The sequence below is a fragment of the Montipora capricornis genome, chromosome 13 (genome assembly GCF_036669925.1).
Source record: "Montipora capricornis isolate CH-2021 chromosome 13, ASM3666992v2, whole genome shotgun sequence".
NCBI classification, from domain to species: Eukaryota; Metazoa; Cnidaria; class Anthozoa; order Scleractinia; family Acroporidae; genus Montipora; species Montipora capricornis.
Genome location: NC_090895.1, coordinates 10,730,120 through 10,746,742, shown reverse-complemented (window position 1 = coordinate 10,746,742; position 16,623 = coordinate 10,730,120). Strand labels below are relative to the sequence as shown.

The window sequence follows — 16,623 nt, the reverse complement described above, 5'->3', positions numbered from 1 at the left end:
TCTTTACAAATTGAAGCGTATCGGAGCGTTCCCATCAACAACCTAGCGCCCCAGCCCCCAAAGGTATTGCAAGTCTTGCCAACTGCTGTTTGTTTGGATTCGAAGTTCTTTGGCTGTCTGTTTTTACAAGTTATGGCTGAAGCTGTATGCGAAGAGTGAGTTGTCATTCTGGTCGTAACAAGTCTCGGGACTGAAAGCGGAATAATAATTGGATCTCAGTTTTCTTCCATTTGTCCAAAACGCACACATGTGGGATCATGTGGAGTACATAATTAACAAAGCAAAATATCCCATAGTGCTTTGGTGACGAGTGGTAAACAAAGGGGAAAAGAATTTAATGATTTCTGAGTTCTGTTGTGAAGGACTTGCTTGACAACTTGGCAATCAGAGATATTTTATTAAGATCTTTATTGGCAGGTAGGTAGGAAGGCATGAATTTCTGATATTTTGCGTTTTTAAAACATGTTGTGTTGTTTTGAAACGATTCGATGTATGCGACAGTTTGTTGCATAATTTTCCGTATATTTTACAGGAGACTTTCCTAAAATAATACAAAGCAGACACAGTTATTGACCACTGTGGTTAACATTGGTTAAAACAAGATGCTCTGGTCCTCTATCTGATAGACACTGGCTGTAACTGACTCCAAAGCATTAAAGACAGCTTATCTTGTATGAGTGTTTTATGAGGTCATTACAGCCTTCCCATTTCACGGATGGAAGTCTACCGGTTTTTGTGTTTCCACAATCGCTGACTTTCTTTGCGAATGAACAGTCCAGCCACAAACAAGTTCTTACTGTGTACAACCCTTATGATTTCGCTCTAAGGTTTAAAGGTAAGCTGTTTTTACGTTTACATATGACATGCACTACGTACCGAACTTTGAATATTTGCAACGTTTTAAGTGTTAATGCCAATAATGGTCTCTTTCGTTCTCACTGTTTGTCTTTCTAAATATCTTAGTACTGTGCACGGCTCCAAGCCGATATATTGTGGTAGATTCTGAAGGTGTGATCAAGCCGCGTTGCTGTATTGACATGTAAGTAAATGATTTTCGAGTCTGCATTGATTTATTATGCAACTTTTTACAGCACTAGCACTCCAGTGCATGTAATGAACTAGTTCTAAATCATTTAGTGGTGGCAATTAATTATTTTCTAATGAATGTCGAACAACTAGTATAATTTCATAGTATAATAGTATAAGTATAGTTTAATAGTATAAGTATCATTTAGTGAGTGGTATTAGATTAAACATTTCATCTGACAAAGAATAGACAAAAAAAATATTAAACAATTATACTTGTTGAAGGAACTTCTGACGTTAAATACAATGTAGGGTGTACTTTTACCTTAACCTTACATCTGAGAGCAAAACTTCCTTTACCCTGGATTCCAGGTTATTTTCTCGCTGTGGAAAGAGTCGCGCTTTTCATAGCGAGAAAATAACCTCTGGAATCCAGGGTAAGCTTGCTTCTTCCTTCTGTGAAATAACAATCAAAGAGTGGCTACTGAGTGTAATCAGCCATTAATTTTTATTTAAACTGTTTTAGAGTCATCCGTCATATTGACATTCAACCTAATGTTACACAACAAGACAAGTTCAGGCTTCATATATTTGAACATGGCCTGCAGGAGGTTATTGGTAAAAAAGAAATCATGGCTGTACTTCAACCCAGTAGAATGGATCAGCAAAAGGTAAACTAAACAACAAATGTTGCTGTGATAAGGGAGGCAGGAACAACAGTTAGAAATAAAAGACTTCACTGAAAATAACTGACTCAAGCAGTACTCACTAGATTGTGGATAATATTGTGAATTTTCTGTTGGGAATTTTCAATGTGCTGTCAGTGTTGGTTACTTTGGCTTGGTAAGTTACTGCATGTGAAAATTGATTTAAACAGTGCCCGAAATTAAAAAGAATTCCAGTTTGTCCCTGTTTCAAAAGCCAGGCAACCAAGCCCATGAATTGGGTTGCCCTGATAAATCTGTGGTTGCCCACCAAGAAACCCCCTACAATTAACCCATTCACCCCTAAACCGTCCTAAACCGGCCATACTTAGTATTTTACTCTGTCTAACGCCAGACAATTTTACCCGTCAATGAGGAACCCCAGGAGTCAATAGGTTAACTGCACTCTGTGTTGAGATGCGGGGTGCTTACCATTTAGCCAAATAATCCGGATGGAATGATCGTTGCATAAAGGTAAGCGATTAGACCACGTGATGTTTCTTTCAATGGCCATTTTTATACTAGAGACGCATAATCCGTCCAGACGAATTATGCGTCTCTCATGTTATCCGTATAGTGTAAAGATGGGACGAACCATATGAGACGCATAATTCGTCTTGGACAAACTTGGGCAAACATTTTTTCTGCGTCTGTTAAATTCGTCTAGTATAAAGACGGGCACTAGACGGATAATGCATCTGGACGAACTTTCCAGTTTAGTGCGTCTTTGAGGACGCATTAAAATAGATTTGCATAATGCATCTTGTGGCCGTCTTTATACTAGACGAATTTAACAGACGCAGAAAAAATGTTTGCCCAAGTTCGTTCCAGACGAATTATGCGTCTCTAGTATAAAAACGGCCAATGCGATCATGTGCGAATTACATGAAAAAACAAAAGGAAAATTCCCTTGGGAACATCCTAGGTGCTTACCATTTAGCCAAATAATCCGGATAGAATGCGCGTTGCATAAAGGTAAGCGATTTTCCGAATTTAATGACCAACTGGATGAGAATGGCGCTTACCATTTACTACACAGCATTCCATCCCGCATATTATACTCGATCTTGTGAGAAAGGGCCTGGAAACGGAAGGATTCTCGCAAATGGTAAGGGCATTTCGCAAATTCCGTTCCAAACGGAAAAACAGGACTACCTCTGGAGGTTGTCCACAATTTCCGCAAAGATTTTCCGGAAAATTGCCTTTCCATTTGACCTCAAACTGAAATTTCTGGATTTTGTGGCTAAATGGTAAGCAACTGCAATCACATGGCTATGGAGCTTGAGTATCCCATGGTTCTTAGTGTGTGCCTGTGTTTTTTTGTGGAAGTCTGGGTTTAAGTTTTCCATCGCCTACATGTTTGTAATTTCTTATTTGACAGTTTTGTAAAAGCCACAGATATTCAAAACACAGGAAAATGCTCAGTGGTGGCAAATTTATTGTTATTAATATTAACTTCACACTACTATCGGCCATTTGTGGGAGGCGCGGTGTGTTCGACTCCAGATCAAGGGGTCTGGGTTCAGGTCTTGGGCAAGACATGTTACTCTCACAGTGCCTTCACCCAGGTGTATAAATGAGTACTGGCAAATTTAATGCTGGGGGTAGTCCTGGAATGGACTAGCATCCCATCCAGGGGGGAGTAGAAATACTCCTAGTCGCTTCATGCTACAGTAACCAGAGATAAGCGCTGGCCTGATGGGCCACTTGGCTCATAGCAGACTTCACCTTTTTACTATTGGCCATTGACAGTATAATTTAAGCAACATGTAAGTCGGGTGCTGCTTGTGATTAATTTGTTTTCTATTTTTGGTTGGCTTGTCCGTTGTTTTTTCCTCGGGCAACCAGGCTTCTACCAAAAACTGGTTGCCCTGTAAACTTTCTAGTCGTCTGGGACGACCACTAATTTCGAGCACTGTTTAAAGGTAATACCAGTACTCTGTGTTTCAATCTGTTTGACAGTGGCCTTATGCACCCTCCACAGTACGTGCCTTTTTGCAACCACTAAACCCTGGCTAGCAAATTAGACAGATCTTTCAATGAAACAGTGGAGCACTGTGTTCCAGTGTTTTTTTTTTTGTTTAGAAGGCTGATGAAAAACATGGGACAAGGAGAGGAACACGACAAACGCAGGGAAACAGTGTTAATGTAGAGCAGTTCACTGAGCAAGGTAATCTATGCATTTTAAATCTGTGGGCTTACTCTGGTAATAATGAAATTATGTTATTTATAAAAAGCCAGTAAATCACTTTTAAATTGCATTAGAATGGTGTCACTCTTGATGATAATAATAATAATAATAATAATTGATAATAGTGAGAAGAATAAGAATAAGACAGAGACGGACAGAAAAGAAAAGACAGGCAGCTAAATACCAAGGCCACTAATCATATATGCACGCATTGCAGCAAAGACTGTTATTCCTGCATTGGCCTGTGCAGCCACAGACGATGCCATAGTCTCTCGAGACCAACTGATCCCTACTACTATTAATAATAATAGTAACAATTTTAGTGTAGTATGTCTATGTGAATGGCTCTTCATCAATGTCTAAATTATTAAGACAAAATCACTCTGATTTTAGATATCTCTTAAAGGCCTTCAAGGCTTTTTGCTGTCTTTGAACACAGCTTTGTCTTTACTCTCAAGTCCATTCAATAAATGCTACACACATAAATAAATAATTTGCAATAAGCACCAGTACTGTCTAAAAAATACATGAGAAAATCAAGTTCAGGTACATTTGACAAGGAGAACCCCCAGTTCTCCTCAATATTCAGTGTGTAGTAAGGTTGACCATCTGAGAACTGACTTTGATTCATTTACAGGATTTGGAGGTCAGCCTGGCCCCAGTTTGTGGGTCATCATAACAGCAGTTGTCTGCATCATTGCTTTGGTGTTGCCAATGGAAGGAGACAAACGCTTTGATTTACCTCATTATCTGTTGTTATCTGTCAACCAGAAGTTGCTGGCTTCATATATACTGGGTAAAATTTTGTCTTTCAGTGAAACTTTTCTGTCACATTTTTCACTTGAATGTTCTGGCCAAGTTGTTGAAACGATGGATGGTGCACCGGATAAATCACTATCCCCTGGATAGCACAATAGCTAATTGTTTTTGCCATGACTTATCCACTGGATAGTGATTTATCCAGTGTACATTGTATAGTATAATCCACCTTTTGAACAACCCCCCTCCCTTCCCCCCCCCCACAAAAAAAAGCATTAGGGAGCTTAAGCACGCGCGTTTTTGAGACGCGGATGGCAACCAGAAGTGACCTGTTTTCCCTTTCAACTTGGGCTTCACTCAACCACATTTATAGTGCTAAGTATCTTTTCTCCATTAGAGATGATTAGTATAAAAATGTAGGAGACACCACTGTCCTGGTACGCAAAATGTTCTCTTCCGGTTGCCGTCCGCATCTCAAAAACGCGCGTGCATAAGCTCCCTAATGTTTTTCACTGACTTGACCAGAGGTATAGGATTTGGAGATTTTGAACCCTAACATTAACCCATTGACGTCCAAACCGGCCAGACTTTTTACTCTCTCTAACGCCAGACAATTTTACTCGTCAATGGGTTAATCACTCACTGAAAAGCTATGTCCCCATTAACCCATTGACGTCCAAACCGGCCAGACTTGGTATTTTACTCTGTCTAACGCCAGACGATTTTACTCGCCAATGGGGAACCCCTGGGAGTAACTGGGTTAATCCTTCAACAAAACTGAAACAGTTGCAAAATATCTTTTTAACACTTGAAAGGAACCCACTTAAGTGCAAGTAAGAAGTTTGATTGTGGTTATAAAATTAATTTACAGTTTTGTTAAGTTGATTTGAGAGCCACTACCCTTTTATCCACTCATACGCATTGTTTCTAATGAAAGCCACGATTTACAATGTACAAGTAATGTATCCAATAGTGTGCCCAATGAATGCTCTAGAGCTATTTATGAATCTTGCATTGAATTTGTTGTTACTGTCTCTTGCAATATGTACACTATGAGCAATTAACCCTGTATAGTGGCAATGACTTTGTTGTGGTGTTGTTTCCCCATATTTTGGTTGCAAAAACATGCCACAATCTCCCACCACACTTAGTGCAGATGTACCTACAGTAAGATACGAAAATTGTCTTGGACAGCGATGAGTATCGTATAGAGTGTTTTCGCTCATGTGACCAGCAGCAATATTTGCATAAAAATGGAGTTCAATTCCCAGAAGAATATTTCACTCCTCCAACATGGCTACTGTGATGTCATGTGGAAACACTCTATATCTCTTCCAAATGAAATATACTTAAGTTATGTGAACTCTACTAATTTGGGAGACAAATCAACTTATATAATAACAACACATTGGTTCTCTTGAAAGGTCTCATAACAATGGCAATTCTCAAGGCTTTGTAATTATCGAGAGTGTGACAGTTCCAATCCCAGATCATCAAGAAACAGCATGGCATCAGGGCAGAGAGTCAGCATGTCTATTTTGTGATATAATTATGCTAGAAATTTAAGAAATTAATTTAAAGTTCTTGAAATAGAATAATAATTGTAAATGAAATAGAGATGAAAATGTCTAAGATAAGTTAATAATTAATTATTGTAATAATTATTACAAGTAATGGATTACAAAAAGTCAAGTTGGTGAATGCATGTATTTTGTGTCAGGGATGCTGAGCTCAGTTTTAAGTAGAAATCAAACGTTTTTATCAAAGGATTGTAATTCTTGTCATTACTTTTTTGTTATACAGGATTAGAACAATCCACAAGCTCTTATTTCTTGTAAATAATTATTGTGTTTGGGTTTAGACCACGTTTGACAAGTTGTTGATGATTATGAATAAAGGCCCGAAGAGTTGTGTAAAATATATCCTCTTTTTGTCTTTCTCTAGCAGGATAACTGAATACACTTTCTACCAAGGGAGAGTTTCATAGCACAGCTGCATTATACCCGAGTAATAATAAACCATGCCGGTGAAGAACAACTAAAGATCTGGGCCTGGTTGTTCAAAAACCATTTACGGTAACACTTATCCCAGATAAAAAAGGTTCGGCAAAATTTTACATTAGAGTTAGTCAACCTAAAAAAAACAGACAAAAACAAAACAAACTTTCACCCGTGCACAAGTTGAAAAATGAAACCAAAGTTTACGCTAATCCTGGAATAAGGCTTTTGAACAACCGGGCCCTGTTTATCTAAGGTGACCCAGCCTGGTAAGGCAGGCTTTTGCACTTCAATCAGCTAGGGTTTTTCTTTTGCAAAATGTTGTATAGTTATTGTGAAAAGGAGGGCTTTTCGGCTTGTCCAGATGTTAGCCTGAGCTGCTGACACCTTGCCAGTCCAGGCTTGAAGATCTCAAATGCTCCAGCCCTAATTGCTGTGATACAACATTTTCAAATATTATGCATTCATTACAAGGCACTGAAAACGCAGGCAGGTAGCTTTATAACAGGTTTATTTTTGGACAGTATTGACTCATAGAACTATATGTAAGTTACAACAACAACAAGCAAAACAAGTATATTGTTATGACCTTTGACTTTGCAGTTAGTAAGCACGTAAACAAGTTCATTCAAATAAAACCAGGCTGAAATTTTCTTAGGCTTCTGTAAGAGGTCACCCTGCCTGAGCAATTAAGGTGGTCCACGTACTGACAGCATGAACAACTCTTTACATTACAATGTTAACTTGACTCGCACAATTAAAAAGGAACTGTGCAAACTATTTTTTTTACATTTTAAATGAGTGCAATAAGAAACAGAGACCAATGAATTCCAACAGAGCTATCTTGTTTTTTTGTAATCCTGACTAGCAATGGTTATCCTGATTATTAATTTTGTGAGAGTGATTGTCATATTGATACAACAAAGGAAATGTCCTTCATCCACTGCCTGTAGGCTCTGTGCCAAGTTTTTTTCCCAGTGTTTATGATTGATCAGGCTTCTGATGATATAAGTTGTGGGTTGATAGTGACACTCTTTGTACAATTATCAGTCTTGAATATGCCAATGAGCCGATCGGCCAACTCAAACATGTTGTTTCTTAGACTTATTATAATAAACTGGGCATTCTTAGTTCTCTCCTGAAAGAAACAGAGATCAGATTATAACATTCAATAAAATGAAAACACCATAGCTGTACCAAAGAAAATTATTATGAAGAAAAAGTGGAGACAATCTGTAGGTCTTTTTGTATACCATAAGGTAGTTAATAAGAGTCAAGATTCAATTGACTGCCCCTTACGCTATGACTGCATTGTAATATTATTGACCAGCAAGATTGGAGATTGATGTTTTTGATACTCCATCTACTTCTTATCTAATAAATAATGAAGGAAAATAAAAGTTGTAGTTGGGGCTGGTTTGAATTTGAATTTTTACCTTAGGTTTGAAAATTATGCCACTGGAGTATAATTATGCCACCATCATTTGATTAGTTGCAGTATTACTTGTTAGTATTTCAGGTGTAGGTAGTTTTGGTTTCTTTTTAGTGTTTGAAATAATATATTTCCATGTGATAGAAGCATACTTGCTTTACCTTTATATAGTTGGCAACAATAGAAACATTTCTAAAGTCCAAGGCAGCATCTATTTCATCCATAACATAAAGAGGTGTTGGCTTGTAATGATGAAGAGCAAACACCTGAAACAGAATACAACACTTAGATTCTCCACCAAGACCTTACCTGTACACACAAAAATGAGAGATTATATGTTATTACAACAGTAACAATAGACTTACCAAAGCCAGTGAACTTAAGGTCTTCTCTCCACCTGACAAATTGGAGATATTCTTCCAGCTCTTTTTAGGTGGTCTCACACTACAATCAAAATTATTGAAGATAATAAAGTATATTTCCTATTTCATAGATATTTCTCAGTTATCAGACAAATCAGACTGTACTATTTTTAATAAAGATCGTAATGCTGGCCATCCTCTTCATAGCTTATTGCCAAGAGTCAAGTAATCCTTTTTAAGACTTAAAAGTACTAGCAGTCTTTTACCTAGAATAAATACTGAGCGATTTAAATCATCTTTTCTAAATAGGCTTTTTTTCAAACATACTTTATTTATTAAATAGTTTCATTTTTATTGTATTAGGCTATATATTGTAAATAACATGTAATATGTATTTCTACTGATTAATAATAATAATAATAATAATAATAATTATTATTATTATTTATTATTATTATCTTTAATTATCTTTATCTTTATTAGTGCTACCTTTCTAAATGGTTAGACTTAATTACTTTGAAAGTCTTCTCATCTAGGAGCTGTGAGCCAAGGGTCACATGTCACAACTCTTGTTCATAAGAACCCACACACTACCTGCAAAAAGCAAGGCACTGAGTCCCCAGAGTTGTGGTCTATAACATCACCAATTGTGTGCACCCTAGGGTGCAGGGATGGCACAGTGGTGAGAGTGCTTGCCTCCCGCCAATGTGGCCCAGGTTAGATTCGCAGACTTGGCGTCATGTGGGTTGAGTTTGTGGCTTCTCTACTCTGCACCGAGAGGTTTTTCTTCAGCTACTCCAATTTTTCCCTCTCTTAGAAAACCAAAATTTGACTTGATTTGCATTGATTTGTTAATGATTTCAATTAATTTTACAGTGTCCTCAATTAGTGCTTCAGCGATAGAAGATTAGACACTTAACGATGTTCGCGCCCATTGCTACTGCGCACCTTTTTGCACATGTCACGCACACGTCATGCATCGTAGACCACGCAGGTAAACACGATGCTAAAGGTGCAAAAATTTTCCACAAGAATGGAACATGAAAGTATGTGGCATCATGGGATAGCTGTGGACCCAGGTCTTCTCGGAAGTGTCACGCAATGGCGTGACAGTGCGAATAGACAATCGCTTTGAGAACTTTGCAGCGATTTTACTCTCTTGAATGCTTGGTGACCCCCATTTTTCTTTCCGTAGATCACTTCCTTTCTTGATTTTGTCCATTTTAACAAAAAACAAAAAAAATCTGTACGTGAGAAGTTACAAATATTTGGCCTTTTATGCTCTCGTGCGACCAAAGTTTTCTTTCTTAGACTAATATGTAATGTTTTTCAAGGTCTATTTCACCTCAGAAAAAGACATCAGTTGCAAAGGTTAATTTAGTTATATTAGTTATGTTGAACTGAGTACGTTTACCTGATCTAAATTTCTCTCATGTAGCTTTTTTATTGCTGACAGTTGTAAGCTAAGATCGTCTTAAAGTAATGCAATCTTCTAAAAATGCACCTCATGATCTCGAAAATGAGCACGGTGACCCCCATTTTTTTTGCCTTTTTGGCAAAAGTAGATCATTACCTTTCTGCATGGCAAGTTTAAAAAAAATCTGTACGTGGGAACGTTTTGGGCGCGAACGTCCTTAAGGAGGCTCGAAAGGGTTTTCAGCTGAGGGCGCGCAAGTAAGCCACACACACAATTCGTAAGCTGCTGATGTGTCAGCTCATGATTCAAATTGGGTCACCAGAAATAAATAAATACTGCTAATTTCACTCCCCTTTCTTCTTATTCCTATATATATGGAATATAATAGACATCTCCCATTCACAAAAACTATGAAAATTATACACAACAGTTTAATGGTCTCTTAAATCCATTTGTGTTGGCCTGTAGCTCCACTTGCGCGCGGTCTCAAATGAGACTCGTTTATATCTCTGCTTCAAGATGTTGAATTTCTTTCATTTTTTGCATGTTAGCTTACATTAATGTCAAATGTTTGTCTTTCAAATTAAAAATTCTGCAGGTGAAAGAGACACATTTAAAAAAAACTGATTTTTCCCAAAAACTGGCCAACAGATTTTGTTGAATTTTAAATATTTTAGAGATTATTTCTAATATTATCTGGTAACGCTGAATGGGAAGATTTCACCGTCCAGTTTCTTCAAAAAAGACAATATATTTTGATTTTAAGGCTCAGAGAAATAACTAATATTGTTGCCATGGTAACGTTATTTTAGAGGAAAATATAATGAGACCAAAATAATTTTGTCTTGATATGATTACCGTAACTTAATCTAAGGGCAGAATATGTTTATTTGTTTGAAAAAAGGAGAGACTATTTTGAGCCTCCTTAAATAAAGTTCCTTTCCTTTCTTAATTTCTCACAAAGACTGTTCAAAGGTATTTAAAACCACTAGTCGAGAAAACTGCTCTGAGTACAGGAAATACAGATGTCATTAGCTCTTACCTGAACACAATACCTTCAGAGAAAGGGTCGAGGCTGTCAACAAGTTCCAGCTCAGCATCACCACCAAGAGTGATCATCTACAAAACAAAAAGAACTATGCAATATGATATTAATTCTTAAAATGACCCCAGCCTTAACTCCAATCTGAATGCTGAGACAAGATCAATAGCTTTTCAAGAACGAAAGAACAAATTTGGTTGATGGAAAAATATTATTTCATGTGTATTGTATGTGTAGGTTAAATATAAAATTTACCTTTGAGAAAGATAAACCAATATCTAAAGCCCATCAATTCATACCTGATACATTTCTTTTAACTTTGTGGTGATTAATGAAAACCCTGACATGAATTCATCAAGTCGCTGTTTGCGCATGTTTTCATGTTCTTTCCTTTTCTGATCCCGATCTGACGTCACCTCATCAAGCTCCTTAACTCTTGATAGGTATGCTTCTTCCTGCAAATACAGTGTACATCAAACAGCCCACTTGGTAATTTATTGTCCTGTACAAGTAGGTTACTCCTAATCTACACTACCTTTGGAGCAAGTAGCCAAGCATGACAAATCATACTAGGGGAAGAAAGAGGAGGTACTAACAATAATATTATCACCATCATAAACAAGGCAATGTTGTTTACCTTTTTACGATACTCTGCAATAGCTGCCATATTTGGCTTCATCTGTTTTAATTTTTCTTCCTCAATGGTGATTTCATACTGCAAAAACAAGGATATCATTGAATGTGCCAAACACCTGAGGTATGAACTTCAAAATTAAGCAAACTGAAGACTTCGTTACATTACCTGGACAGTTTCCTTATCAACTTTATCCAGTTCATCAGGTGTCAAAGTTGGCAAACATTCTTCCGACTCAGCATCAAGTGAGACACTCTGCAGTGATAACTTACTCAGCTAAAAAAACAATAAGGGAATCATTTAATACTAATCATTTACAAAGGTATTAATATTATTAATACCTTTAAGTGGCTATTATTTTGTACACCAAAGAGTGCTATGAAGAGATGATATGTTGATTTTTTCAATGGTGACTCACGGATACTGTAAAAAAAAAAAAAAAAAAAAATCAGAGTGCTCCGGGGCCGGCCTTTGCAGGAGTGGAACCTACAAATATAAGTGACAGTAAACTATTGTGACCAGAAATGCTCATCATTTGATGATCTGTCTTATCAGAAATTATGTCAAATGCAATTTTGGTGTTGTAAAGTGACAAATGCCAAAGGTAATTAAGTTTCCAAAACCTTCAGATAACACATGCTGGCTATTTACCAAAAAAACCTTAATCGCCATGACTCCTGTTCACAAGCACTTGGATTATTATTGTTAAATAAATTATACCTTTCAGGTTGACTGGCTTTTGCAACCACAGGAAATTCAACCATCGTCAATAACAGAAAATTTCAATGATTAGTTTCTAGCATTGATACAAACCTCCTTTTTCCAGTGCCTTTCTTTACTCTTGTTTTCATTCAACACAGACTCAAATTTATCCATTTCATGTTTAATGTCCACTTCCTTGCTGCGAAGTTTATTTTCCTCTTGTTCAACTGCTTCCAATTCCTTTCTCAAACTCTCCAGTGATTCCTCCATTGCTACCATTTCTTGCTGCAAAGAAGAGACTCATGGTTTGTTTACACAAATATTTTCAATTGAATTGGAAATCTAAGCCACTGATTTGACATCATAAAAATACGACTTCACTTCTAAGCTGGTAAATTATGTTATATATGTGTCCCTTCCATCTACATATATAAATTATTTCAACCCACTCTTGCCAAATGAGATAAAATCTAATAGTAAAATGTGGCCGGCAGGTATATTTTGCAGGTTGCAGGTTGAAATTTACCGTGACTGTTACATGAACAGCTAACCTTAGGCCTAATTAGGCCTAAAAACGTTTCTTTAGGCCTAATTAGGCCTGAGGTTAGCTATTCATGTAACAGTCACGGTAAATTTCAACCTGCAACCTGCAAAAAATACCAGCCAAAATGTGGCCTGGGTTTGCTGGTTCTCTACTCTGCTCCAAAAAGTTTTTCTCCATGTACTCCGGGTTATCCCCTCCCCTCAAAAAACCAACGTACGATTTGAAAACACTTGATTTCTGTACACTGTCTCCAATTAGTAACCTAATTCACACTTCTAAGTTCATTGTTATCATTATTATTAATAGTTATTTGTGAGAGCGTACTCCTCCTTGTGGTGCCAGTGGATATCCCTAATGGGAGAACTGAAAGTATGATTGAGAGATTTGATAGTGAATCAGTGAAAGGCAAGTTACTGTTGAATTGTTTTATAGTGTTTTTAGAGATTTTTCCGAGCATGAGCAAGTGCTGTCAGAAGAGGCCAGGTTGGGAGAAGCAGATGAGCCCAAGAAATACTGGCCTAAGATACATAAATGGTTAAAACACATACCTACACATCTCACAAAAGACGAATAGGTAGCTAAAGGACGAAATTGATAATTAAGGGAAAATAGAAAGGGATGAGGTTGAGCAGATGGAGAATGGTGTGAATTGGGAGGAGATGGTGATCAGCAAAGCCAAGTGGAATGAGTTGTTTGGAAAATGTGATGACAAGGAAGAGTTTGTGAGGTTTGATGCTGAAAGTGGGAAGGGATGAGTCTGTCTGGTGCGGATTGTTGTCAGAGGCTGTGGCTGAAGAAGACAAGTCTGAGTATGAGGTAGATTTTGAGGTTGCTGAAGAAGGAAGTCATGGTGGTTGAGAGTATCGACAGAGAGGTCAAGGTGGTTGTGGAGAGCCTGGATTGTTTTGGTGTTGAGGTCGAGGACTGAATGATAAAGGGAAGATGGGTGGCATCGATGGAGAGGTCAAAGTGGTTGTGGAGAAGTTGGATACTGTTCTCGATGATGATGGTACTTCAGAAGATGAGAGCAGTCTTTGTTAGTGAGGAGTGGGTTGAGGTTCCTGGTTTGATGGCTCAGGATAGGAGGAAAGTGAATAGAGGTCAAGGTTGTGGAAGGACTGATGTATTGTCTTGTGAAGGATGGGATCTCAGTGTCAGAGATCCATACGCCTTTGTATACTGGGTCATATGTAGTCACAAGCAGGTTGGGGCTGATGTGGAAGAAGAAACCAAGGTGGCAAAGATAAAAAAGAGCATCATGGAATGGCGGCAGGACTTGGAGAGGGTTGCAGAGATAGGGGGGACAGTGCTTGGGAGGAAAGTGATGGGCCGGTTCAATACAAGTTATCAGCCAGGTTGTCAAGAAGGGGATGGTTGCAGTGAGAACATCAGGAACAAGCTTGGGAAGAATCAGAGATTGACCAACCATCTGTTCTTTATGGACAATTTGAAGTTGTATGGAAGGACTGAAGAGGAGCTGGAGAGTTTGATCAATGTGGTGCAGGTTTTTTCAGGGGACATGGGGATGGAGTTTGAGCGCGACAAGTGTGTTGTGTTGGAGTTGAAAGTTTGCTGTGAAGGAAGGAGTGGACATTTGTTTATTTCTTGGTGCCTTGGGATAGGAACATGGTGACTAAGAAAGATGAGAAAATCACCAACAATAACTCGTCTCTGGCAAAGGAAATCAGGAAGGTGCATTGGGTGTCCATGAAGATTGTGCTGTTGGTGGTTGCTTGTTTGGTTGTGAAGTCTGGTCAGTTGGGGGGCTTTTTGAAAGATCTTGCCATGGGATTCTGGATGTTATGGGAAGAATGCAGGCCTCCACAGTCATTGAGACCACCCTAATCCCTCAGAAGACGAGGATATGCAGAGTTTACGCCAGTGAATCAATATCAGCTCCTCACAGGTGGTTCTGTCCCCAGAAAATCAAGAATCATGACTATTTGCATTATTATCTTTCCTTGTGTAGCAACTAAAATAATTTTGAATTTGCTTTGAGCAGTTGGAAACAAAAGTTGTTGAAATCTCATCAAAGATTTATATTTTTACAACACAATAATAATTTAGAAAGTTAGAGCTATTTATGGAAAACCCTTCTATACAAGTATAATGGCAGGAGGCACATCAAACTTCACACTTAAGTTGAGATTTCCTCCTGATAGAATGAAGTATGTTCATGTATGTTGTACATACCTGAGCCTTTTCAACATCTTCAAACACTTGAGTGGCTTTTTCTACTAACACCTTGTACTCTCCCTATACAAACCAGTGAAGGCAAATACAGATATATTTCACACAAATGAAATAAAATTTCACGTGAAACATGCTGGCCACAAATGTCATTTCTGTTTTAAGTGCACAAATGCTCACTCTAACATTAGGGTTGATTTAGCCAAGTTATGATAATTACGACAATAATAGTATAACAATAATAATGAAAAAATACTCTATTCTGATTGGCTGAAAGAAAATCAGTTTTAACATAGTGCAGAAAAGAGGAACTTTAGTGCAAAAAGTAATAAACCAAGCATTCTTATTGGTCAATAAGCTGTTAAGAAAGTCAGAGATGACCAACCAAATGCGAGCCCTGGATGGCACAATGATTACATGATACATGTGCATTGCTTCTGCTTAAACCACCTAATTTTTTTCATGTATATTATTAATAAGTAATCGCACAAATTTCTCACGCAATTTGGAATAAATGAGCACGAACTTGTAAATTTTTTGAAAGGCTACAAATTTGAACAAGCCCAAATTTTGTTTGTCTTTGAAAAAAAATACTTTTGCTTATTTATTCCAAATTTGCACTTGAAATCATGTGATTACCTAGACTAAAAATCTGCTTCCTTAAATCGACAAAAAGATAAACAATTAAGTGAATACATGGCATCTGATCCTGTCTAATATTCTGAATGTATAAGACAACTTGTGGTATATAAAAAGTCACATTTAAACTGCAGGGACAATCTCAAGTCTTGAAATGATCTGACCCTTGCAGTTATGAGTGCTACTTTAGCAGCAGCAAAATGAAAACCCAAAAATCCAGGGTATGAGTCCTCTACCACAACTGTGCTCATAGCTCAATCGGTGGAACACCGAGGGCATGGGTATTAAATCCTGTTCAAGGGTAAATTTTCAGGCTTTTATCTCACTACTGCTAAAGTAACATAATAATGTGACTCAACTTTCTCTCTTTAGTTCAAATATACGACTCTCATAGCGGAGCTCCACGCGCCGAAGGTGCATGTGCGGAACACCACGGGTAAACAAATATGGTAACCCATCTGTCCAAGAAAATTTGGTTTTGGTCACCGTAAAACCATACACCCATCCATGTGACCAGTATCACCTGACCATATCCAGGCCATACTCCAGCTGACACTACAGCTAGTTTACAGTGTACATCTTTGACATCTTTGATATTGGACATCCATGTTATAGTCAATTGACACCTGTCAAAACAAGGTATCCGCTGACCATTGTCAAATGACCATATCAGGGCTCAAGTTTAGCGCTCATTGAGGTCAGCTGTTTTTTTTTTTAAGTTGACCACTGACCAGGTACTGGTTTTCGATTGGATCCCAGGCTCAAGCCTGATTAACTGCTAAACATTTTCCGTGCCCTTTCTACGGCTCGACGCAGCTATATGGCCATACTATGTCAACTAAAGCTCTTTGTTATTTTTATGGATGCGTTATTTCAAGTGGATGCATATGAATTTTTTAAAAAGTGGTTTAATTGTTTTTTCCTTTGGTCAGGAATGAAACTCGAATTTTTATTCTCAACTGGAATTTAATAACAATCATCTGT

At 37.8% G+C, this 16,623-nt stretch overlaps 2 protein-coding genes across 3 annotated transcripts in view; one reads left to right on the top strand and one right to left on the bottom strand.

The window, feature by feature from the left end:
* Positions 1–6,598, top strand: part of LOC138029039 (motile sperm domain-containing protein 1-like) — a 6,707-nt gene extending 109 nt beyond the window's left edge. The window contains exons 1-7 of one of the 2 annotated variants that reach the window (XM_068876708.1): positions 1–417; positions 533–835; positions 964–1,039; positions 1,553–1,697; positions 3,816–3,900; positions 4,559–4,717; positions 6,105–6,598. The exon at positions 1–417 is cut by the window's left edge and continues 109 nt beyond it. In XM_068876708.1, the coding sequence (XP_068732809.1) occupies positions 685–835; positions 964–1,039; positions 1,553–1,697; positions 3,816–3,900; positions 4,559–4,717; positions 6,105–6,139 (651 nt within the window). In that variant the 5' untranslated portion in view covers positions 1–417; positions 533–684 and the 3' untranslated portion in view covers positions 6,140–6,598. The remainder of the gene's footprint in view (positions 418–532; positions 836–963; positions 1,040–1,552; positions 1,698–3,815; positions 3,901–4,558; positions 4,718–6,104) is intronic. The other variant, XM_068876709.1, reaches the window with a different exon arrangement.
* Positions 6,599–7,170: 572 nt separating this feature from the next.
* Positions 7,171–16,623, bottom strand: part of LOC138029037 (structural maintenance of chromosomes protein 4-like) — a 79,229-nt gene continuing 69,776 nt past the window's right edge. The window contains exons 29-37 of the mRNA XM_068876706.1: positions 15,004–15,066; positions 12,378–12,551; positions 11,733–11,840; positions 11,568–11,645; positions 11,230–11,385; positions 10,931–11,007; positions 8,475–8,553; positions 8,271–8,375; positions 7,171–7,815 (exon numbers count right to left, since the gene is read on the bottom strand). Of these exons, the coding sequence (XP_068732807.1) occupies positions 7,669–7,815; positions 8,271–8,375; positions 8,475–8,553; positions 10,931–11,007; positions 11,230–11,385; positions 11,568–11,645; positions 11,733–11,840; positions 12,378–12,551; positions 15,004–15,066 (987 nt within the window). The 3' untranslated portion in view covers positions 7,171–7,668. The remainder of the gene's footprint in view (positions 7,816–8,270; positions 8,376–8,474; positions 8,554–10,930; positions 11,008–11,229; positions 11,386–11,567; positions 11,646–11,732; positions 11,841–12,377; positions 12,552–15,003; positions 15,067–16,623) is intronic.